We start from the raw sequence: 24,564 nt of genomic DNA, 5'->3' as shown, positions 1-24,564 counted from the left end.
AAGGGTTCTAGTACAGTTATGCTGCCGAAATCGGGCTGGAACAGTGGAAATTCAGCCGAGTTTGTGCGGGGCAGCTTGTAGGAACCACAGCGTTTATTCCCTCTTTTGAACAATAAAGAAATACCGAAAGGGGCGCCTAAGTTAGGGGCCAATCTGGTGTCTGTCTACTCATACAGGTGCAATCTAGCAGCCTGTATCCCTCTCCCCTTTGTTGTGTCTTGAAAATACAAGTAAAATAGACGACTAATAATGGGTGAAAGCTAAATCAAGGTTTAAAGTAAAGTCTACTGCCCTTTTTGGATCATACAGGCCGGTTTCATGGTTCCATCGACGGGATTAAATCACTTTTTTCCATAGAAGTGAGCCTTGGTCAGTTTTGGGCTTGAAGACACAGGGGATCATAGACCAGACACAGGGAATTGTAATTATGGCTGACAGACCAGATGATGTGACTGAAGAGGTTTCCTCTTCACAGGGTCAACAGACACATGAAGTGGGTGAGTCCTCAAGACCACCACAGACTGATGATGATATATTCAGGACCCAGTTGGCTACTGCTGTGGCTATGTTCACACAAGTAATGCAGAATCCGAGGTTTTTAGCCTTTTTGCAACCTCCTGTTCCGTCTCAGCAAGTTGGGTCACTGGATCATATTCAAAAGCCTGTTAAGACTCGAACACAGGTGATTCATACCGCACAGTCAATGGAAACACCTGTACACTTGACGGAGAACATGCAGTCTCCACAACGTATGCCTAAGGTGCAAGAACAGGTGGCTGAGATGCCAGTTTTTCAAGCTGTACCAATTCAGCCCGCCACCTTTCAGCAGCCTATAGCTGGTTCTAATGGGCAGGGAAGCAACTTACAGGCTATGCAACAGGTCTTCCCACCACCTTCAGTACACCCTGGCTATTTTGGAGGTGGATCCGTATTCCAAAGCATGGCTGGTCATGCACCTGGAAATCAGTTTTATACGCCAGGAACAGTGTTTGGGGGTGCTCAAACGATGATGCCTAACCCCATGTACAGTGTCATGGGTATGCAACCAGGGTTTCAAAGCACTCAGGGACAATTTAGGATGCCACAGGCAAATTTTGGTATGGCTGGAATTACAAATCAGCAGCCAAATATGGCATTTCCAGGTCAAGTTAATAGCGGCCAAGGAACACAGATGAACCCTATTAGTGTTCCCATGTTTCAGTCACTTCCATATGACAATTTAACGCCGCTGGAGAGGCCAACTCCGTACAAAGAAGGTGGCAAAGGAGTGTCATTCACGACCTTTACAGGGTTTGATGACAGGAAGAAGGCTCTTTCATTCCTCCAGTAGTTTGACAAGGCCTATGCAGGGGGAAACTTTACAGAGGCTTCAAAGGTCCGCAAGGCAGCCACTTTCTTGACAGGGAATGCGGGACAATGGTGGACAACTTTATTGCTTCAAGGGCAAGCTCCGTCCACATGGATTTACTTCAAGCAGATTTTTGCAGCAGCATGGTTATCTGATGATTTCGAAGCAGATGTCATGACAGAATGGCACCAGCTTAATGCTGCCACTTGCAGAAATCTGGATGATTACAATCGGAAGTTTTGGAAAGCTCTACTTCCAGTAACTTCCTATAGGTTTGTGCCATTGACAGAACAGATTGAAAAATACTGTTGTGGCCTACCTAAAGGATTGAGAAAGTACTGTACGAAGACAAAAGTCACTACTTTGACGCAGCTCATCGAGGTAGCAAACACTGGCAATGGTTTGCTCAAGGGAGAAGATTGTGAATTTAACACTGGCGTCAAGGTAGGATCAGGCAAGAAAAATTCAGCCAAGAAGCACGTTCCCAATGAGGCTCCTAAAAGGACTCAGGAGTCAGCCAACGCAGGGAAAGACAAAGCTACGGCTGAATCAGAAAAAGGACCAGCAAAGAAATGGAAAAGACGTTTTCCTCGCAAGTCAGAAGAGCAAAAGAAGGTCCTGAGGACAGAGAACAAATGCTTTATATGTGAGCAGCCTGGCCACATTGCTTACAACTGTCCTACAAAAAAAAGGCCAGCTGATTCTGAAGACAAGGAGGACAGGAAGGGAAAGAAGCCCATGGCTGGTCTAGTGCCAGATATGGTGGGCGACAAGCCAAATTCAGATGCAAGTGAGCTTTGCAGAGCATGGGGAAAGGTTAGGGATCAAACAATGCTTATCTTCTTTGATCCAGGTGCCAAAGCCAACTTTATTTCCCCAGAATTGGCTTCAAAGTTGGGAATCAGACTTGAAGAGATGGGGTATACAGCAGAGGCAGGTTTGGCATGTCCTGGCCATACAGAGGCTGTGACACCCATCATTGGAAAGTTGCGTCTACATATCCAGTCCTATGTAGATGCTGAAGAATTTTACATCATGCCACTGGACGGATGTGATGTGTTGTTAGGTATTCCTTGGTTGTTTCGTGTACAGGGAATCATGGATGCCTACAACAAAAAGATCACTGTACAGAGCAGGGGAAAGACTCACATTCTGGATGTAAAGCTTAAAGGGGAGTCTATTCCTACTGTATCAGCTTCTGCTATTACTTCTGTAATGAAAAAGCATCTTTCTGCGTACTTGGTTTTTGCACGTGAAGTGTCAGATTGTGATGAATCAAATTTATCTGTGCTAGATAAAGAAAGGTCAATGTTTTTACAACAGCATAGTGACTGTTTTTCCGATTCATTACCGTCTCAATTACCGCCAGAGAGACCCGAGGACCATGCGATAGATTTGGTGCCAGGCAGTAGCCCACCAAATAAGCCTCCGTACAGGGTTAGTGCGGCTCAGCAGAAAGAGATAATGGGCCAAGTACAGGAGCTGTTAGAAAAGGGGCTGATTCAGCCCAGTTCATCTCCATTCTGTTCTCCAGTGTTGTTGGTGCAGAAAAAGGATGGCTCATGGCGTATGTGCATCGACTACCGTGCACTGAACAAGAATACCATCAAGAATAGGTTTCCTATACCTAGAATTGATGATATTATGGACAAATTAGGAGCAGCAGCTATGTTTAGCAGGATAGATCTAAAGAGTGGGTATCATCAGATCCGCATTAGATCAGAGGATGTGCACAAGACTGCTTTTAGAACAACGTTTGGCCTTTACGAATTTTTAGTGATGCCCTTTGGTCTCACAAATGCTCCTGCTACGTTTAATAGGATGATGGACAGAATTTTCCGTCCACACCAGCAGTTTGTTGGTACATTCTTTGATGACATGATAGTCTACTCAAAGAATGAAGAGGAGCATAGGCATCACTTGGCCATTGTGTTCAAAGAGCTACGTAGTCATAGGTTGCTCATCAATGCAAAGAAAAGTGAGTTTTTTCTGGAAGAGATTCACTTTCTGGGACACATTGTCTCAAAGGACGGTGTCAGAATGGATCCTGCAAAAGTCGAAGCGATCAAGTCATGGCCAAATTTGAAGACGGTGCATGATGTCCGAAGCTTTTTGGGACTATGCTCCTATTACAGAAGGTTTATCCGAAATTTCGCTGAGACTGCTTCACCTTTACATGCTCTTCAAAAGAAGGCAGTCACCTTTAGATGGACACAAAAAGAGATTTCAGCTTTTAATCTCTTAAAGGAAAAGATGACTTCGGATCCAGTCATTGTGTTGTCAGATCTTAGGAAGTCATTTGTGGTCCAGTGTGATGCCTGCGGTAGTAGCATTGGTGCTGTGCTAATGCAAGATGGCAGGGTAGTAGCCTATGAGAGCAGAATTTTGCAAGGGCCAGAGATGACCATGCAGGTCTATGAGAAAGAGTTACTGGCTGTGATTCATGCGCTCTTAAGTTGGAAACACTACCTGCTAGGTGCAGATTTCGTTGTCCAAACGGATCATCAGACCTTGCGATACTTCTTGACACAGACAAAGTTATCTGAGAAGCATATGCGATGGGCAAATATCTTGTCCATGTTCCATTTTCAGATTGTGCATGTGGAAGGCAAGAAGAACGTTGTGGCTGATGCCTTGTCAAGAAAGCCACAAATTTCAGCTGTGTCGATTCCTTATCATCATGAACTTGATGATATGAGAGAACAGTATGCAAATGATGAAGATTTTGCAAGGGTCTTCGAGCAACTAATGGATGGACAACGTCATGAACACTATCTTCTTAAAGACGGGTTCATGATGATGCATGGCAGATTGTGTGTCACAAAGCCATTGCGACGCAAAGTTATGGAAGAGAGTCATGTCCCACCGTATGCAGGGCATCGTGGTATCGATGCTATAGTTAAAGCGGTTGAGACATTCTTCTATTGGCCTACATTGAGAAGGGATGTGGATGCCTTTGTGCGAGAATGCCTAATATGCCAAAAGGTCAAGTTTGACAGGCAAAAGGCACCAGGGTTATTGCAACCACTACCTATTCCAGATAAACCATGGGAAAGTATTGCTATGGATTTTATCTTTGATCTTCCAAGAACGCAGACAGGAAATGATGGTATTTGGACCATTATTTGCAGATTCAGCAAACAGGCTCATTTTATTCCTGTCAGGAAGAAGATAAAGCCAGATCAGATGGCACGCTTGTTTATGAGCAATATTTTCAAGTATCATGGCATGCCACAGTCGATTATTAGCGACCGTGATCCACGCATGACTAGTTTGTTCTGGAAAGGCTTGTTTGAGAATATGGGTACCACGCTCAAATTCTCTTCGTCATTTCATCCTCAAACAGATGGGCAGTCAGAAGAGGCAAATTCTACTGTCCTAGATCTGCTGAAGTGCTATGTGTCAGAGCATAAAGGAAAGTGGGAGCAGTATTTGCCATTGGTGGAGTATGCATACAATAATACAGTGCATTCATCAACTGGCAAGGCACCTTTTGAGATAGTTGAAGGTGGCAAGAAAGTTCCTCCCATACTGCATACAAAGTACAAGATATTTGAAGCAGATAAGTATGTTCAAGACATGGATGAAATGTACAAGAAGGTCAAAGTGGCCTTAGAAAGGACTCAGGCAAAGCAAAAGAAAGCAGCTGATCGTCACCGTCGTGAAGTGGTATATTCACTTGGTGATTGGGTGCTTCTACGATTTGAAAAGGCAAGGTTAAAGAAGATGAAGGGCAAGGAAAGACTCTTTCCAAAGCTCAGCATGCGTTACTATGGGCCTTTTCAAGTATGCGACATAATCAGTGATGTTGCATATAGGCTGAAATTGCCTGACAGTTGGAAGATTCACAATGCGTTTCATGTGAGTCTTCTCAGACCCTATGTGGGTGATGTGCCAGAAGATATGCCAGCTGAAGATCAGCCGGAAGTCGAGGAACTTGACGAGATCTTGCTCCCTGAACAGATTTTGGCACACAAAGAAAGGAAAGTGAAAGGCAAGGTTGCTAGGCGTTACTTGGTAAAGTTCAGAAACTATCCACCAATGGATGCTAAGTGGATGGAAGAAGGTGAACTTGCAGAGTCACCAACTGTGTTATCACTCTACCTGGAAGCCTTCGATTTGCAACCTACCTTGACCCCTTGAGTTTCAAAGCTACATGGATTGTCAGTGTGACAATGGCTTCTGAAACAAATGATGTACATGGTATTTAAAGTGAGCTCAAATGAAATACCTGTTACATGAATGTTAGAGCTGTACAGATTGTCAGTTTGGCAATTGCTCTTATGGAATGTCCAAAAGTTTGGTTAGTGCTATAGAAGTGAGTATTTCTTGTCAGTTTGTCAAGGATACAGTGATTGCTTCTATTGAAGAGTACATGTGTAACTGTATTCTTAAACTGTCGGTTTGGGTATGCTCGAAAGTGTTACGGGATCCAACGTGTACTATAAGACAGTGGCAAAATGTGCAGCTACCATTTTGTCATTGGAAAGTTAGTGACTCAAAGCAATGGCAGAGTGCGAAGCTACCACTATGTCATTGGGACAGGGTTCACACGCAGGCAATACATGAGTCGACGAGGTGTTGAATACACCAGGGCTGACAATGAGCATGTATGTGTCGTATATGTGTCGACAGGTGTTGAATACATCAGTGTTGACAGTAAGCATGTACGACATAGATGCAAACGAGGACGTTTGAGATTTCAAGAGGGGGGTATGTCACCAGCGTGTGACTACTATCTATCCTTTTTGTTGATTTCTTTCTTATTATCTATTTACTTTCACTTTTTGGAAACACCCCTCGGGAAATCTAACTGCCCTGCATTGCATAGCTAGTGTGGAACTGTCCAGAGGGAGTCCAGGCCTGAGGGCAAGAGAGCACTAAGGTTGGACAAGGACTATGGTTAGCCAAGTGGGGTCATTGACTAGCCAAAGTGGAATCCTTTGCTACAGAGGCTACATTTCAGTTTTGGATGTGGCCGCAGTGTACAAAGAGGGTCGGATGACCTAGAAAGATACAATGGCAGCATCTCCTAAAATTTAGGGAACTGCTATTTTGGGACCTGAAAATGTGTTGGCGTCATTACCTCCGGAATGACAAAGGGAACATTTTCTTACTCTGCCGTGAAGTCAACTGGGCAACCGGTTGGGATATTTTTAGGCGGCAACCCCGAAACGGGAAAATGCTTGTAAAAGTGCCAAGTGGCACCTTCTGGTGCACTTGCCTTATGCAACAAGAAGTGGCGCTGAATTTGAAGAGGGGAGAGCCTCATTTTCAGATTTTGTCACAGGTTAAGAGCTATGGAGTGCTTGCTTTCCCTCTTATGCACAGTGCGGTGCCAGGAGTGATGCCCTGCACGCTACGCACTGCTCTCTCTCTCCCCTTTGGCAGTATGTTATGCCCCTCTAGTGGGCTCTTCATTTGACCAATGTACAGTTGTGTGGGTTCATGCGCGATTGCCGAGGCAAGAGCCTCTTGCACAGGTACTGGATTAGCTAGCGGCTAATCCCCCCGCAGGTACAGGTGAATTCGGAGAGGTTTCACGCCAGAAATCTCGTCCGATTCAAAGGGCAAGTAGCCCTACAGGTGCGGGAGCTCGAGGACTTGCTAGGGATGCGACCGGCACGGGAAACGGAGCCCGAAACAGCGAATTACAGCCTGCTGTGTATTTTTGCAGGTTTAGGGCTTTGGCCCTAAACGGACCCTAATACCCCCAGGAGGTTCGGGGACGCAAGGGGATCGCTGTACAGGCGATCTGGCGCATTTTCAGGGCTGAAAACAGAGAATTCAGCGTGCTGCAGATTCTCGCCAGGTTTTGCAAAGCGCCCGTATGCGTCGGGAAAGTCAGTCAATGCGTGGGAATACTGACCGTGAAGGGTTCTAGTACAGTTATGTTGCCGAAATCGGGCTGGAACAGTGGAAATTCAGCCGAGTTTGTGCGGGGCAGCTTGTAGGAACCACAACGTTTATTCCCTCTTTTGAACAATAAAGAAATACCGAAAGGGGCGCCTAAGTTAGGGGCCAATCTGGTGTCTGTCTACTCATACAGGTGCAATCTAGCAGCCTGTATCCCTCTCCCCTTTGTTGTGTCTTGAAAATACAAGTAAAATAGACGACTAATAATGGGTGAAAGCTAAATCAAGGTTTAAAGTAAAGTCTACCGCCCTTTTTGGATCATACAGGCCGGTTTCACCACTCCTATGGCGAGAGCAGCCTACTTATGATTGCACGAATCTCTACAATGCTTGGACTTGCCGACGATGTCAACGACGATGAGGACGACGACGAGACGGGCTGAAATCTGAAACTGCTAAGGGCTGAAATCTGCAAATCTTTATCTGCTGAATTCTGACTCTATGTCGGTGACGATGTCGATGGCGACGGTACGACGACGACGTGCTGAAAACGCAGATGCTGAAATCTGCGTTTTCCGGGCTGAAACTGTAAACCTTGCGGAAACTGGCCGTGCGGCGAGGAACTGCTGCGGGAAGGTGAGATTTGCGAGGTTCGGGACTTGATCTGTGGTGTCTAAGGGCTGAAAACTGAAAACGCTGAGGTTTCTTGATGTTCCGTTGCGGTAAATCTGCAAAACGTTAGGGTGTGAAGCAGATGCAAAAACGCTAGGGCTGAAAATCTGCAAATCTGTCGCCGGTTGTCTTGCTAGGCAAAACGCTAGGTTGATCTGCTGTTCTATTGCAAAAACGCTAAGGCTCTTGCTGTCTTGTGGTAGCCGAGGCTGACCTGCTAAGCAAAAACGCCAGGCTAGTCTTGGTGAAAAACGCTAGGGCTAGGGGAGTCTGCTTCGAGGAGAAAACGCCACCAAGGGAGGTTCTTGCTGAGAAGTTGCCTGTTGAGCACTGGTGCTCCTGCTGCCTCTTCTGCCAGAAAGTGCTAACTCTGGTTTGCTTATATATTAACTTAGCAAAATTGCCCTACCTACTTTCCAACAAAAGTCACTTAAAAATAATAGGTGAAAAATGTCAAAAATAGGGAAAATAGGCTAAATGCATTTGAAAATTCCCCTGAAGGATTCTGATGGATTTTAATGGGAATGCTTATGATCATGCTGTGTGCAACCAGATTATATGCATCTAATCTAAGTGTCTGGACATGCACGGTCTGTGAACACTCACAAAAGTACCAGATCACTTCTAAATCTAGACTGACCGGACTGATTGAACCCTTGTCGTGCTGTAGCTTGTCCACGGACACATAGGGTTGGATGTGTCACATGACACCGCCCTGCATAACTCACTGGCATCTGTGTTGGGCCTGTCACCCACTATGTTTGGCACTAAACCTGCCGTGGGTTTAGGTTTCTTGCCTTTCTGGTCCTCTTTATCATCTGAGTCAGCTGGTCTTTTCCTTTGTGGACAATTGGTAGCAAAGTGACCAGGCTGCTCGCATATAAAGCATTTGTTTTCAGCCATTAGGACCTTCTTTTCCTCGATCGACTTGCGCACAAAAGGCTTCCTTTTCTGTTTCTTTGCCTACGCTCCAGAAGTCTCGGCTGAATCCTTGTCTTTGGTGGCCTTTTCTGACCCCTGTGATGCATCAGCCTTTTTCACAAAGGACTTCTTCGCTGAATTTTTCTTTTGCTGCCCTCCTTTGTCGTTGCTCAGAAATCCACTGTCCTCTCCTATCAACAAGGCAAGATCAGTGTTCGCAACTTCCATAAGCTGAGTGAGGGTAGCCACTCTGTTCTTGGTACAGTAATCACGAAGCCCTTTAGGTAGCCCACAACAGTACTTCTGTATCTGCTCTGTGAATGGCACAAATCTGTAGGAGGTCACTGAGAGTAACGCTTTACAAAACCTTCTATTGTACTCCAGCAAGTTCTTGCACGAAGCTGAAGTAAGCTGGTGCCAATCTGTCATGACGTCGGCTTCAAATCCATTTGACAGCCAAGAGTATGCAAACATTTGCTCGAAGTAAACCCAAGTGGCGGGTGCTTGTCCTTGCATTAACAACGTCGTCCACCATGTAAGCGCATTGTCTTTTAAGAAAGTGGCAGCTTTCCTGACCTTCGAGGCCTCTGTAAAATTCCCTCCCGCATAAGCTGTATCAAACTGTTGGAGGAAAGTGAGAGCCTTTGTCTTATCCTCGAAACCACTGAAGGTACTGAACTTTACAGCTGCACCACCTTCTTTGTAAGCTTTTGGTTTCTCCAGTACCCCCAAGTTGTCATAAGGAATGGTTTGCAACATGGGCACTGTAGTAGGCATGATCGGCACATCTTGGCCAATGTAAGGTGCAGCGGAATGAATGTTTGCGCTTTGCTCAAGATGAGTGCTCCGAATTGTGCTCAAGGTTCCTTTTGTTCTGATGGAAGGTAGAGCCTTCCGTTCTCAATGAAAGAATGCTATGATCACAAACAAAGTGAATGGACACTGTGCATGCAAGTGTATGAGACTGAGAGATAGAGAGAGAGGAGAGATACGACACCAGAGACGTGGTAAAACCCTCCTCCGAAGGCCCCACTTTCGTCGGCGAGAGTGGTCTACTTATGATTGCACAATCTGGTACAAATGGTATGCATGAGACTGATGCAAGTCTAGGCTATGTCGGCGATGACGACGACGTCCTAAGGGCTGAAATCTGCAATCTTTCTACTGCTGTCCAAAAACGCTATGGGTTGAAATCTGCGACTGAGTCAAAAACGCTGATTCGGGGGCTCTTTTCTGTGGGTCTTTGACGCTGAAAATCTGCAGGTTTAAGGCTGAAAACTGAGGTTCTTCAAACTGAGGTCTTTACCGGGCTGAATCTGCTACACTTTAGGTGAATATTGGGTCTTAATCTGCTGCTGAAATCCAAAAACGCCAATGGAGCTGATGACCAAAAACGCTAGCAAAGCTGGTCCTTGCAAAAACGCTAGGTGGCTGGGTACTGCTGGCGTTAGTGCTAGATGAAGAAAACGCTAGGTATGCTGCTTGGAGAAACGCCAAGGCTAGGGATCTTGCTTGGAGGGAATCCACCTGCTGAGCTTGGCTCCTATTGCCTCTTCTGCCAAATAGTTCTAGCTTTGGTTTGCTTATATATTTTCTTAGCAAAATTGCCCTACCTACTTTTGTTGGAAAGTCACTTAAATTAATAAGTGAATGTCACAAGGCGGGCACCACGTGCCAATAGAAAAGAACAGACTGAACAGACTTTTAGCACTTCAATAACAAATGAACTGAAAGAGAGAGACGACACGCGACACGGAGTGGCGGAATTCCACCCCAGAGAGTATTGGCCCCAAACCTTGGCGCCCCTTTCGGTATTTCTTTATATTGCATCATCAAAGTACAAGCCGGTACTCCAAACTCTGTACCTTCTCCAGGAAGCATGCTAGAGAATGAGCCCTAGCCTCATATTTAAAGGCCCTTGGCCTGAAAAGCAGTTATAGTAAAAAGCCTTTAAAACTCAAAAGCTTCTGGTTCAAAAGCAAAGCCAAAAAGCTGCCAGCGCAATTTACGGAAATCCGTATAGCCTACCACGTCATCATGTTAGCGCAATTTTCAGAATTTGTCTGCTGCCTTAGGGTTAGGGTTAGGGTTTTTGGTTAGGGTTTGCAGATTTTAGGGTCAGGGTTTTCAGAATTAGGGTTTGCAGGTTTTAGGGTTAGGGTTTCCAGCATTAGGGTTTCAGCAGTCAGGGTTTCTGGCAGACATTAGGGTTTAGGTCCCCTTGGCCACATCTGTAACTCCATTCTTTAGGCTTTGACACTTCAGCAGTTTGTTACAGTGAAAAATGCCAAAAATAGGTAAAATAGGCTAAATGCACTGGAAAATTCCCCTAACTGATTCTAATGGATTCTGATGGGAATGCTTATGATCATGCTGTGTGTAACCAGAGGATATGTATCTACACTAAGTGACTGGGCATGCACGGTCTACGAATAGACTCACAAAAGTGCCAGATCACTTCTAAATCTAGACTGACTGGACTCACTGAACCCTGATCATGCTATAGCTTGTCCACAGACACATAGGGTTGGATGTGTCACGTGACATGGCCATTCACATTTTGTGTCAGAGGTGCGATATTTGGCTGCTGTCCAAAAAAACAAGCCATGCCAAAATGACTCTGTGGCACCCCAGACTGGCCGTGGTTGCTCTGAAAACCCTGCTGCATGCCGATACTACCATACATGGGGTTTGGCATCATGCCTTGCATACCCCCAAACACTGTTCCTGGCAGGCTCATAACCAGCCATACTTTGGAACATTGATCCACCCCCGAAATACCCAGGATGTACGTGGGTGGTGGAAAACTGGGTGCATAGCCTGGTATCGAATTCCCTGTCCATTCAAGACAGCATGCGGGCTCTGAAAGGTGGCGGGCTGAACTGGCATAACCTGTGGAATAGGCGTTCTAGCCACCTGTTCAAGCACGGGAGGAACCTGTTTTGGAGCCCCCGACTCCGCAACATGCGAGTGTTCCCTATCCTCTTGAGCCGCATGAAGTACTTGGGCTCGAGCCTCAACAAGCTCCGTACGCGAAGTAGGTTGCCTATTTTGCTGTTGCACTGGTGACGCTTGCAAGAACTCCATAAACCTTGGGTTTTGCACCAGCTGCGAAAAAACATTCACCGCGGCAACTAACTGAGTCCTGAATGCATCATCCTCAAGTTGCCCAGTCATAAAGCCCTGAACTACTGGAGGGACATTCACATTGACAGGAGGTACAGACCGACGTGGCCGTGAGCTCTCGCCAATCTCAAAGACCATAGGAATCTCCCGTCTGTCCTTCGAAGAGGAACCCTCTTCCATAATGCCCTTCCCTTTGTCGGCCATAGTGTAATCCCGCGTTCGTGCACTCTGTGTCTTTACCCAAAACAAACGAGGCTCACTCTTTGAGGAAAAAGTGATTGATGTCCTGGCAACAGAACCTTGAAACCGGCCCGTGGGGCGGTAAGTGTTGGCTTTCACCCGAAATTCTTTACTTTAGACACACACACACAGAGCACTTTGCAAAGAGAACCTGCGAGACGGGAATTAACACTTGAATACACACACGGCTCGGAAGCTAGAATGCCCCGAGCAGACGGCGACAACTTGTAGGCCCCAAAATTGGCTTCTTTGAGAGGGAAAATTACAAAGTAAGGTCCTGGGAATCCTTTACCTGTATTGCACTAGATACTACCTGATTTGACCAAATTTATGCAGGATAACAGCCCCAAAACTTGCGCGAAATCCCCTGCTGGATCTCACTTGCACTGGACTGGCGTAAACCCTCTGATTCCTGCCCAAAAACAGTAAATTCAGCTCGCTGTATTTACTGGTTTTTGCCCTGTTTTCAGCCCCAAACAGTCCCCTAGCTGTCCTCTGCCAGTGGGGCACGATTCCCAAAGGTTCTGGCGTCCGTATGGTTGAAAAACAGTCAATTTCCTGCACATACACAACGCTGAATTTGCACCTGTACGGTGAGGTTATGACCCTCACTGGTGCCTGCTTTGGAGTAGCAGCTAGCTACCCCTGTTCCTGCTCAAGGAGGCTCTTGCCTCAGCACAAAAGCATGAACCCACACAGCTGTACATCAGTCAAATGAAGAGCCCTCTTGTGGGGCATCACATAACTGCACGTAGGGGAGAGAGAGAGCAGTGTCTAGCATGCAGGGCATCACTCCTAGCACCACACTGTACATGGGAGGGAAAGAAAGCACTCCATAGCTCTTAACCTGTGACAAAAACTGAAATGAAGCCTCTCCCAGCTTAAAAATCAGCGCCCTTTTTCTGCATGAGGCAAGTTCATGAAAAATTGCCACTTGGCACAGTTATGAACTTTTGCCCGTTTCGGGGTTGCCGCCTAAAAATCTCCCGATTGGTCGCCCAGTTGACTTCGCGGCAGAGTTGTAAAGTGTTCCCCTAGTCATACCGGAGGTAATGATGCGAACACATTCCGTGGCCCAAAATAGAAGTTCCCTAAATTTTAGGAAATGATTCCGTTGGGCTCCCTGTGGTCATTTGACCATCTATCCTCATTGGGACTGCACCCAAAAATGCAATGTGGCCCAACTGTCGGATATTTTCTGCTGGTAGTGCCACCTTGACTTTATGCCTTTATTGAGTTCACTTCCTAGTATCCACCAACTTGCTAAGTGCGACGGGGGGACCTATATGATCTTGCTCTGAGCCTAGACATCCTCTTACTATACGAATTCCAGTGCCGACCATTTCCCGTCTGCGGGTGAAACTACCGTTCACATTGGCCATACAATGTTCGACGGTTTGCTACTTCAAAAAGAGGGTCTCAAAAATAATACAAAACCCATTGGAAAGAAACCAACAACTAAAGTTAGCAGTTGCCACGTCCTCGTGACATAGTTAACTGTTGGAATTAGGGTTGCAGAGAAACGCACACAGCTTGGAGAAGACGAAGGAAGCTCAAGGCACACAGTAGAGAGCGTGTTACTTAGTGTGCAATGGAAAGATAGATAGCCCTAGAGTGATGGGCGTATATATAATGCTCGGAGGAAAAACACTCCTAAAGAGGGAGAAAATGCCCCGGCGGTCCTAGTGTGTTCACACACATCACTACCACATGTATATGGTAACAAATCCCCCCTCGAGTGATGCGGTGAACGAGAGCTGGCACATGAGTAAAGGGAAGTGCCATGCCCCGAGGACATGATCAGTCCACAAAGGGGAGTAAGCCCAAAGCTTTGCGGAAAGCTTCAAGCTTCTCACGAGACAATGCCTTTGTGAAAAGATTTGCAAGGATGTCCTGTGTTGGCACATAAGCCAAGCTGATCTCTCCTGCTGAGAGCCTCTCCCTGACATAGTGGTAATGCACCTCAATGTGCTTTGTGCGAGCATGAAAAACTGGGTTCCTCGCAACTGCCAATGCGCTCTGACTGTCAGTGTAGATAGTGTTGGCAGTGTGCTGTCCAACACCCTAATCAACCATAAGGCATCTGAGCCATACACACTCAACCGTAGCTATGAAGACTGCCCTGTACTCAGCCTCACAACTCGAAGTGGCCACGGTAGGTTGCTTCTTTCTCAACCATGATATACATGAACTGCCAAGCATGAAACAAAAACCACTTGTGGACACTCGCGTGTCAAAACAACCAGCCCAATCTGAGTCCGAAAAAGCATGTAATTCTGGCGGCAATGATCCCCCCTTGGGATAAAACAAGCCAAGATGTAAAGTGCCACTAAGGTAGCGGAAAATCCTCTTGATAGCCTGCCAATGCTTAGACCCTGGGCTATGCATTAATCTGCTGACCTGTGAGACTGCAAAGTGAATATCCGGCCTCGTGTTGCATACATAAATGAGGCAGCCAACAGCAGTTTGGTAAAGAGTGACATCAGCAGGATCGCCAGCATCATGTAGACTCAACTTCAAACCTGTTTTCATGGGAGTGGCAATAGGTTTGCAATCCTCAAGTCCAAACTTACATAGCAATGTCTCTATGTAACTTTTCTGACACAAGGCAATACCACCATCACACTGCTTAAACTTTATACCCAAGTAATGATGCAACAATCCCAAATCTTTCATCTTGAAAGTAGCATTCAAATCAGCCTTAAATTCAGCAATATGTCTCTCATTTGGTCCAGTGATCAGCAAATCATCAACATAAAGAACCACAATGAGAAGTACATCACCCTCACGCTTTACGTACAATGTGCTTTCTGTTGGACTGTTACGAAAGCCTCGTTTAACCAAATGAGTGTCAGCTTTCTCATACCAAGCACGAGGAGATTGCTTCAACCCATACAAAGCCTTCTTACATTTGCACACTTTGTCCTCTTGTCCTTTTATGACAAAACCGCGAGGCTGCGTTACATAAACTTCCTCAAATATATCATCGTTTAAGAAAGCAATAACAATGTCTGATTGATGTACATCCCAACCAAAATGAACTGCCAATGCACATAGAAAACGCACAGTAGTCATACGACAAGTGGGAGCAAAAGTCTCTTCATAATCTATGCCTTTTTGCTGTGCATAACCCTTTGCAACAAGTCGAGCCTTATGGCGATCGATCTCACCATCCGGGTTGCGTTTCAACTTGTAAACCCACTTCGTACCAGGAGGCAAATCACATAAAGTCCATGTGTCATTTTCTTTAAGTGCATCATATTCTGATTGCATGGCAGCCATCCAATTTTTTGAATTCTGTGCTTCATCAAAAGACAGAGGCTCCTCAACATCATGTAAACTAGACACAGCCAAAACATAACAATCTGATGCATAAGATGCATGGCGAAAGCCTGAACGAGTACGACTAGACAAAGGTGCATCCAATTTATTGTCACGGAAAGTGTGCACCAACCATTTTGGCATACCTCTAGCCTACTCATTTTCAACCCTTTCCTCATCAAGTACATCATGTACATCTGCATCAGTAATAGATTGATCTGTAACATTTTCAGAAACCCCCATAGGTTGTACATTTGCCTCATTGGAAATTACATTCGTATTTCCACCACTGAAAAGAGGCAACAAAGTGTCATAAATGTCATGTGAGCTTACATTACTGTCTCTAGTACATGACAGCAAGGGCTGAACAGAATCTTCCACAAACACTACATCCCGTGAAACCAGAATACGTTTTGTTTGCGGATGATACAACCTGTAACCTTTGCTTTCAGCACTATAACCAACAAAAATACATTTGACAGCCTTATCATCCAATTTTCTGTGCTGCACTTGTGGCACCAAAGCATATGCCAAACAACCAAAAACACGTATGTGCTCAATAGAAGGCTTTCTATCATGCCATGCTTCATATGGAGTAATAGACTGCAAAGCTTTCGTAGGACACTTGTTAAGTACATAAGTGGCACACATGATGGCCTCAAGCCAAAAAGAATGCGGCAAAGCTTTACTTTTGACCATACATCGTGCCATTTCCGTCAGTGACCTGTTTTTCCTCTCAGCAACACCATTTTGCTGAGGTGTATACAGCACTTTACATTGGTGTTTTTATCCCACGACTAGCTAGAAATGCATTGAATTCATGAGACATATACTCCCTCCCTCGATCGGAACGGAGGGTGCCCATAGTACATTTCGAGACATTTTCAGCCATAGCCAAAAATTGTTTGAAGCACGTAAAAACTTCGGACTTCGCTTTAAGCGGAGATAACCATGCATGGCTGGAGTAATCATCAATGAAAGTCACGAAGTACAGGTAATTGCCCAAGGACGGAGTTTGCATGGGCCCACAAACATCACTATGCACAAGCTGCAACCTGCATGTGGCCCGAACTGTACCATCCTTTGGAAACTTAGAACGTTGCATCTTACCCAAAATACAACTTTCACAAACTTGTTTAACAGGTGCTTCAAGAGGCGGCAAAGAAGCAACCATATCAGATTCTGCAAACGCAGCAAACTGGCAAAATTCAGATGACCAAAACGTGCATGCCAAAGTTTTGCATCTGAAATAGCCCTTGAATCTGCAACAGCATTTGCAAAATTTTTTCCACTTGTCATACAAAGTGAGTTTATACAACCCACGGCACAAAAGGCCAGATGCAACAATTTCATCACCAAAACTGAGATCATGAACTGTACATCTGTCATCCACAAATTTGACTACAAGTCCAAGTCTAGCAAGTGCGGATACAGACAAGAGATTCTTCTTGATCCCAGGTACATAAAGTGCATCAACAAGTGTGAAAGAACTGCCATTAGCAGCAGTAAGTACAATCTTTCCAACTCCCTGAACTGGATAAGAGGCATTGTTGGCACAAGTGACTGAATTCCCATGAGGGACAGACTCGAGAGAGGTAAACAATTCACGATGTGAGGTATGTGCTTTGTAGCACCACTGTCGAAATACCACACATGTGAATCTGCAGCAACTGACAAGCATGCATCATGGACAGTAGGATTGTAAGTGCACTCTGCGCCAGAAGCCCATTCTGCATCAACATCAGCATTACAGTCTCCTTTGATAGAAGACTCAACAATGGCTGCATTGTAGTGGAACCAGCATTTGCAGTGAAACCACCCTCTGTCTTCTTAGCCTCTTTGGCCTTCAACTTAGGACACGACTTGATGAAGTGACCATTAGCTTTACAATAATGGCAACGCATCTTCTTTTTGCCCTTATCACTAGAATTTCGATACGAATTGCTACCAGCAGAAGCATTAGGAACAGAATTTTTGTCACTCGCAGCAGAACCATAAGAAGTGATTGCATTATTGTTACCACCCTTTCTTTGAGAAGCAATAAAAGCCTGTTCAACTGCACGCTGCCTAGTCCTGTTTTTTCTAGAAAGTGACTCTTGCAACAGCAATGTGCATAATGCATCAAACTTGACAACTTCAGGATTTCCTTGGGTCATCAGTCTCCAAGTACTAGCAAAAGTCTGGTAGGAATCTGGTAAGGCATCAAGAACAATCTGTACAAGGGAACTGTCTGAAATGACTTCACCTGCAGAAATAAGTTGCTTATTGATATCCTTGACACTAGCAAGGAAAGTGTCCATATCATCTTCCTCATGCATAATCTTCGACTCTAGCTCTTTACGCAGCAAAGCAATTTTAGCCTCATTGTGGCTTGCATAAAGACCTGCTAGAATATCCCAAGCCTGTTTTGCAGATTTTGCTGAACGGATGTGAGGAACAATGGTGCGCTTCATAGACAACGCAATCAATGCACGAGCCTGCGCATCCTTTACATCCCAACGAGCCTGCTCTGCCGTAGGCAAAACAACTCTAACAGCAGCAATCCTTGCAGCAAGACCTGCAACATCCTCAACATCGCCTACATCCTCAGAACCAGGACGTACATCAATGCCCTGCACAATGTTCCAGACGCCCTTTGACACAAGAACATGTTGCATCATATAAGCCCACATAGGGTAATTGTCCCCATCCAACCTGTCCTCAGCAGCAAACATCTTGAACACATCTGTGTTGTTGTTGTCAGCCATGGTAAATGCTGCACCTGATGTCAAAACTGTCCGAAAATAGGAGAAACGGAGCGGGAACAACATGTGCTATATAGCACAAATCGTAGAAGACTATAAGGCACCTGTTATGCAGAAAACGGCACTGACAGAAATTCTGCACAAAATGACGAAATAGCCCGTGCAGCACTGCCTGTGAATGCTCGCCAAAGCTCACTGAAATCGGAGAAAGTGAGCAAGCGTGTACTGGAGCAGCTGGCGACTAAGCCCGGGAGGATGCAACCTGCTCTGATACCAATTGTTGGAATTAGGGTTGCAGAGAAACGCACACAGCTTGGAGAAGACGAAGGAAGCTCAAGGCACACAGTAGAGAGTGTGTTACTTAGTGTGCAATGGAAAGATAGATAGCCCTAGAGTGATGGGCGTATATATAATGCTCGGGGGAAAAAAACTCCTAAAGAGGGGAAAAATGCCCCGGCGGTCGTAGTGTGTTCACACACATCACTACCACATGTATATGGTAACATTAACAACTGCCACGTCCCCGTGACAGCTCTAGTCAATCTGGTCTCTGCTGCTCTCCTCAATGAAAATGCTGGTCCGCTAAAAACCACTCCAAGGTAGGTGTAAGCATCCGTATACTCCACCGTCTCCTGGCCGTATGTGAATGTAAGTGCTGACCTCCTGATCCATTGTGGGGTGGCATTAAACACCATAGCCTTGGTTTTACCAAGGTTGACAGACAATCCACTTTCGTGGGCAAAGCTATGCAAAGTCGTTGCATCCCCTCCGGAGAGTCGGAGATCATCGGCGACTCTCTTTTCAAGCAAACAATTGGTATCCCTATGGGCACCAATTGTGTTGTTTTCTTGCATAATTTCTATCTGTTTACATATGAGTTTGATTTTATGGAGTGTCTTGTCCTTGCTAACACTTGCCCAATATTTTTGCACAAGTTATGCAATGTAAGACGCTTTGTAGATGATCTTTTAAGTTTTTGTTCCTGACGTTCCTTCTTTTCAAGATTTTATGTACTTGAATTCGAGTTCTGTAGGCGGAGGAATTTATCATAAGGAGTTTTGTGAACTTAACTGTACCACAAATAGTGATTGTTGTGCCTTTTTAGACCTTAATATTTTTCAGACTCCCTTGGGATTAGAGGTAGATATCTATGATAAGCGCCTTGAACCAGGATATGCCTCACATTTCTTCGAACATTTCTCTTTTAGCTAAGTATGCCTCACATTTCTTCGAACATTTCTCTTTTAGCTAAGTATGGTGTCATTTGCTCTCAACTATTTAGATTTTCTCGTCTTTGTTCTAGTAGATCTGCTTTTGTTGTTCAATCTTGCCATCTTATTTCTTTACTAGTTGAAAAAGGATACTCATTCAAAAGAATCATGAAAAACGTTCGTTCATTTTTGCATCGTAGTAAGTTTATTTTTAATGTTTCTTCTTTTGGAATGTTCAAGATAATCAGTAGTAAATTCAATAGAAGTGGGGAGCTAAAAAGCCCACTTATTGTTTGACTTAATAACACCTTATGTTGTTGTTTTGATCTCTAGTGCTTCTAGTACTTTTACTATAGCTTGACAAATGCTAGCCTTTATCATGGCTGAGTATGCCCATCAGGTCCGGAGGGTGATAGAAACTCAGCTCGTTGGTTTTGTAGAGTACGTTCAAAGCATGAATGACCTCTATACAAACCTGCACCTACTCTTGGGCACTGATGACGTGAGTAGGGATATCATAGCTGTTGTCCAACTATGCATGATAAAGGTGATAATCTTATTCTTCCTGTTTAAACAAGCAACGAAGTTGAGGCCACATTGTCAAGTTTGGATCTTTGCCCTTCGTAGGTTTGTAGTAGTATTCATTTTTCGATTTCGTATTTAGCTTACCTGAGGAGTTAAGAATGTGTTCCTTTAGAAGTTGTGTAAAATTTGATTTCTAGGTTAAGTTTTTAAGATGTCTTATCCTTTTTTGCTTAAAGTTGAGTACTCGTTTAAGCCAAGTAACTTGCGTCAACTTATTTTACGCATGCCTTTTCTAAAAACAGTTTTAAGTTAATAATGTTTTGTTTTATCTAGTTTTGTTTCATAGCAAACAAAGTGATTTAGTTTGTTTGTTTTTATTTTTGTTTTTTCTTTTCTTGTGTCCCTTGCTTTTATAGTTTTATGAGCGCTTTATTCCCTCTTATAATTCGTGAGTTCAGACTATTCTGAACTTATGAAGGTATATTGCTTTTTGAGTGCTTTTCGTAAAAGTAGATGCTCTCTTGTGAAGGAGTCTATGTTGGCATTCAATTTGTGCATGAGATTGCATCCACGGATGCCTGGGTTGTATATGTGTGTAAACGTAAGTTTTCAGCTTATAAGTTTCTAATGAGTGTTTGCAGACTTTGTCTTTCGAGTTCCCGAAAGGGAAGGAAAGCACCATCAAATCTTAGATCTGGAATGGAGGTTTTTATCCATTTCTTGTGCTTGTGTAAGATTCTCTTCATTAATGAATCTACTCTTTAAGGGGGCGACCAGCCCATCTTTTGGTGCCCAGTACTTGTTGATCTTCTTACACACTCTTCTCTCTATTCTCTCTGTCAGATTCTATTCATTGAAGTCTTGATTATTTGTGTGTGGTCCCATTTGTGTCAGCTAGGTTAGGCCTCAGCTCTGAACTAGGTACCCCCTGTTTCTAGAGCTCTAGGTCACTTTTCAAATGAAGACAAAAGTGCAGATAGAGGAGATGAACACTTTGAGAGAGAGAGAAAATGATGAAATGAAATGTTATATTAACGTCTTCAAAAGGCCAAAGTGACCTATGAGACTAGAAAGTTACAATGTGGTGGATCTGATACAAAGTCAGAGTAACAAAATAAACTAAACTAACTGACAACATAACAAAACAAAAATACTAAGGAATCCTAAGCTGCTCGATGTGAACTAAGCAAAGTACGCAGCTGGCTGGGATAGCTAAATAGCTAAATCACAAGAGATCCAGCATCGATCGCTGGTGGATCTCATCAATCTCCTCCTTGGTTCAGTAGTCTGACCGGGCGTCGTGCATGTCTGGCCAAAGTGATCCGAATCTTCTGATGCAGCCCTCGTCAACGTTGTGTAGTCTTCTGCAGTCATGGGCGTCTGGATCTCCCCAACTCAATCGTTCGGTCGATCAGTGTGCCTCTGGTGTGAGACGAATGTGAGCTCTTCTGTGGGAGTAGCTCCTCCGGGCTCAGTGTCTGCTCTAAAGAAATTTGTGATCCGTCTCTGAGACTGGCTAGCCTCTCCTCTCATCAGGCTATCTCTGTGTGTGCGCAGCTCGAGCAGGAACAAACCCAGGCATCTCTGATCCTCGTAGCCCATACTTTGGAGAGTGGTCCAAAACCTTCTCTAAACAAGCAATGGAAGCGGCCTCGTATCTCGTAGTAGACGGGGCAGCGGCATGTGTAGTGCAACTTTGTCTTAGGCTCCATGTCACACAAGGGGCATGTCCTGGCCTTTGTTGGTACTCCGCTGTATCTCCCAGTCTCAATCCGCAGCGGGTGTGAAGATGTGTGTATCTGGCCAATAGCACATCGTATCCCGTGAGACAAGTGGGTGTCCATGTATCTGGGTCTCGTCACAAAACCGTCCTCCATAAGCTGGAGAAGATGCTCTTTGTAGAAAAGGCCCTTGGCCTGAAAAGTAGTTACAGTGAAAAGCTTCAAACTCAAAAGCTTTTGGTCCAAAAGCAATGCCAAAAAGCTGCCAGTGTAAATCACGAAAATCCGTATAGTTTGCCTCGTCAACATGTCAACACAATTTCCGGAAATCCATACAATTTGCCACGTCAGCAGTCAGTGCAAAAAATCCGGGTTGTCCGTATAGATTTGCCACGTCATCAGTTGCTTATGTTGCTTCTGCTTCTTCTTATGCTGCTTCTTCTAGGGTTGAGGCCCCTTGGCCGAGATTTGCAGGTTGGCTCCGTTCTTCAGGGCTTGACACGTCAACAGTTTGTGACAATAACTCAAGCATGAGGGGGTAGAGGGTCACTTATAGACCCCTCCATGTCTACAACATTCTATTGCTGTTTGACTGGTGCACCAGCAACATCTAAGCATGTCCACGTGGCACATCCAGTCCATGTGCATCTGCCAGCAGGCCATTGTGAACTTTCCCGTTCGTTGTTTTTCCTGACAAGTGTGTTTTCCTATTACATTTTAATGTGTATGCCTAGAACTCTCTACAACTTTGAAGTGCTTCCCTGTATGATATTTACAGTATTTGCTTATCTCTTCATTTTTTAAATAATGAGCTGGTTTTGATGTTCAGATTGGCCTTTTTCAAAGCAGCTTATTTACTTTTTGATGCTGACTTTTATGTGAAGGCAGACGATGACATATATTTGCGACCAGGTGCTTAATAGCTTTTTTTGTTTTTACTTTCTAACTTTCAATCTGGGGGGCTAGTGTACATCGATTGTCATGCTTTGTGTCTTGTCTGCCAGATCGACTAGCAACTCTGCTAGCTAAAGATAGGAGCTCTCCTCGAACTTATCTTGGCTGTATGAAGAAGGGTCCAGTTATTACAGACCCCAAACTGAAGTGGTAAGTGTTACCAAGCTTGAGCAGTTCTTCTGAGGAGTTGAGTGATCCAATTTCCTGCTTGTGGTCTTCTCTGAAAGTTAATATTACTACAGGTATGAACCACAAGGGCACATGCTGGGGAGCGAGTACTTTTATCATGCTTATGGTCCAATTTATGCATTGTCGGCAGAAGTGGTCGCAAGTCTTGCTATAGCAAAGAATGACAGGTCTAAAATGGGCAAATTCCTTCAATTAGTTAAACCAAACCTTCAACAGGGCATATGGTTATAACTTTGCTGACTGGCATTATGTGTGCTGAATTGCAGCTTTCGCTTTTTTATCAATGAGGATGTCACAGTGGGTGCATGGATGCTTGCTATGGACGTGAACCATGAAGACAACAGAGATCTTTGCGATCCTAAATGTTCAGCCACGTCAATAGCTGTTTGGGATATTCCCAAGTGTTCTGGTAAGATTTTAAAAAAGAGGGTTTGTTTTTTATGTACGGTAATCAGTTTGCTTGAGTGGTTGTTTACAATTTTCACATAACCACCAGTATATGTTGTCGCTCTGACAACATCTTTATGTTCAAAGTGCTGATCTAATTGTGTGTTGCAAATCCATCGTCTTTTCGTAGCCTCGCACCGTGTGTCCGTGCGCGGAATTCCAAGATCTAAACTTGCTCCCCAATCTGGTTGGATAGATGCATCTGCATTGCTGTTGTGCTACTTAAAGACTGCAAGCTGCCTGTCATTTGTGCTTTCGTTTCTCACTTGCTGGTTTTCAATGGTGCCACCTATATTGCATGCATATGCTTTTACAATAATTGTCTGTCTGTTCATTGCCAAATGTGCCCACCTGAAAAGCAAGAGTTAGAGAGAGTAGGTATAAGATTATACATTTGTAGATTCAAAATTCACTTCAGGGTTACTCTTTCTTTGTTTCTCTTAGCTCTGTTATTTTTGAAGTTGCAAAAATATTCAACGTTTTTTTTACAGGTCTCTGCAAGCCAGCTGAAAAGCTTAGAGAGCTGCACAAGATTGACAAATGTTTTAAGAGTCCTACTCTACCTGCGGATGAATGAAGGCTTGTACATGGCATAACGGTGTCACGGCAAGTCATTAACCATTTTGAGTCATTTTTTCATTTATGTGTATAATAGACCACATTATTGGAATGATCTTATCAGGCTTGCTACACAATTTCCTCTGTTGATAGCACGTATTTCAACTTACTATGGTTGAAGGCAAGGTTGCTTTAACAGATTAGAAATGAGAATTAACACGGAATTTTATGTGCTTCCCATAGAGATTTATTCTGTTTCATCATTCTTGGTGGCTCACGGACTCATTGAGTGCCGTGACAGGGTTTTGAAAATTCAGTGCTTAATGCTGGTTAATAACCAGTGGCATGTGCAAGGTTTTCAGGCAAGTGGCTATCAAGTTTTCTAACTGCGAAGTGGGAATCTTAATTATACTGTTTCCAAATGTCCATCCCCACATGTCATATCCCAAAAAATTATGGTGAAGTTTTGCACATATATTTGATTACGTCCCAACAATTTCGGGAAAATGAAAACGTTGCAAAGCATTTAGAATGCAAAATTGAAGGGTGATGGTGTAGGAGATGAAAAGCCTTGAGGTATTGGAAAGTCTACAGGCGTAAGGCATTGGAAAGTCAAAAGATTTTATACTTATTATATAAAGAGGTTGTGGGGTGCCCATGCTTATGCCATCCATACTGCACGCACACTATCTTAGTGTTTTTGCTAGTCCATTCCGATAGCATGAACAAGAT

The 24,564-nt window shown here is 44.4% G+C and overlaps 1 protein-coding gene across 1 annotated transcript in view; it reads left to right on the top strand.

The window, feature by feature from the left end:
- The window catches only part of LOC147438078 (putative beta-1,3-galactosyltransferase 12), a 43,913-nt gene extending 19,846 nt beyond the window's left edge, over positions 1 to 24,067 (top strand). Inside the window, exons 3-7 of the mRNA XM_086487439.1 lie at positions 22,514 to 22,596; positions 22,689 to 22,788; positions 22,881 to 22,994; positions 23,094 to 23,236; positions 23,766 to 24,067. Of these exons, the coding sequence (XP_086343565.1) occupies positions 22,514 to 22,596; positions 22,689 to 22,788; positions 22,881 to 22,994; positions 23,094 to 23,236; positions 23,766 to 23,851 (526 nt within the window). The 3' untranslated portion in view covers positions 23,852 to 24,067. The remainder of the gene's footprint in view (positions 1 to 22,513; positions 22,597 to 22,688; positions 22,789 to 22,880; positions 22,995 to 23,093; positions 23,237 to 23,765) is intronic.
- Positions 24,068 to 24,564: the final 497 nt, after the last annotated feature.

This window comes from Adiantum capillus-veneris, chromosome 17 (genome assembly GCF_014529385.1).
Source record: "Adiantum capillus-veneris isolate H3 chromosome 17, ASM1452938v2, whole genome shotgun sequence".
NCBI lineage: Eukaryota > Viridiplantae > Streptophyta > Polypodiopsida > Polypodiales > Pteridaceae > Adiantum > Adiantum capillus-veneris.
The sequence above is the reverse complement of the archived record's forward strand: the minus strand, read 5'-3'. Positions and strand labels throughout refer to the sequence as shown.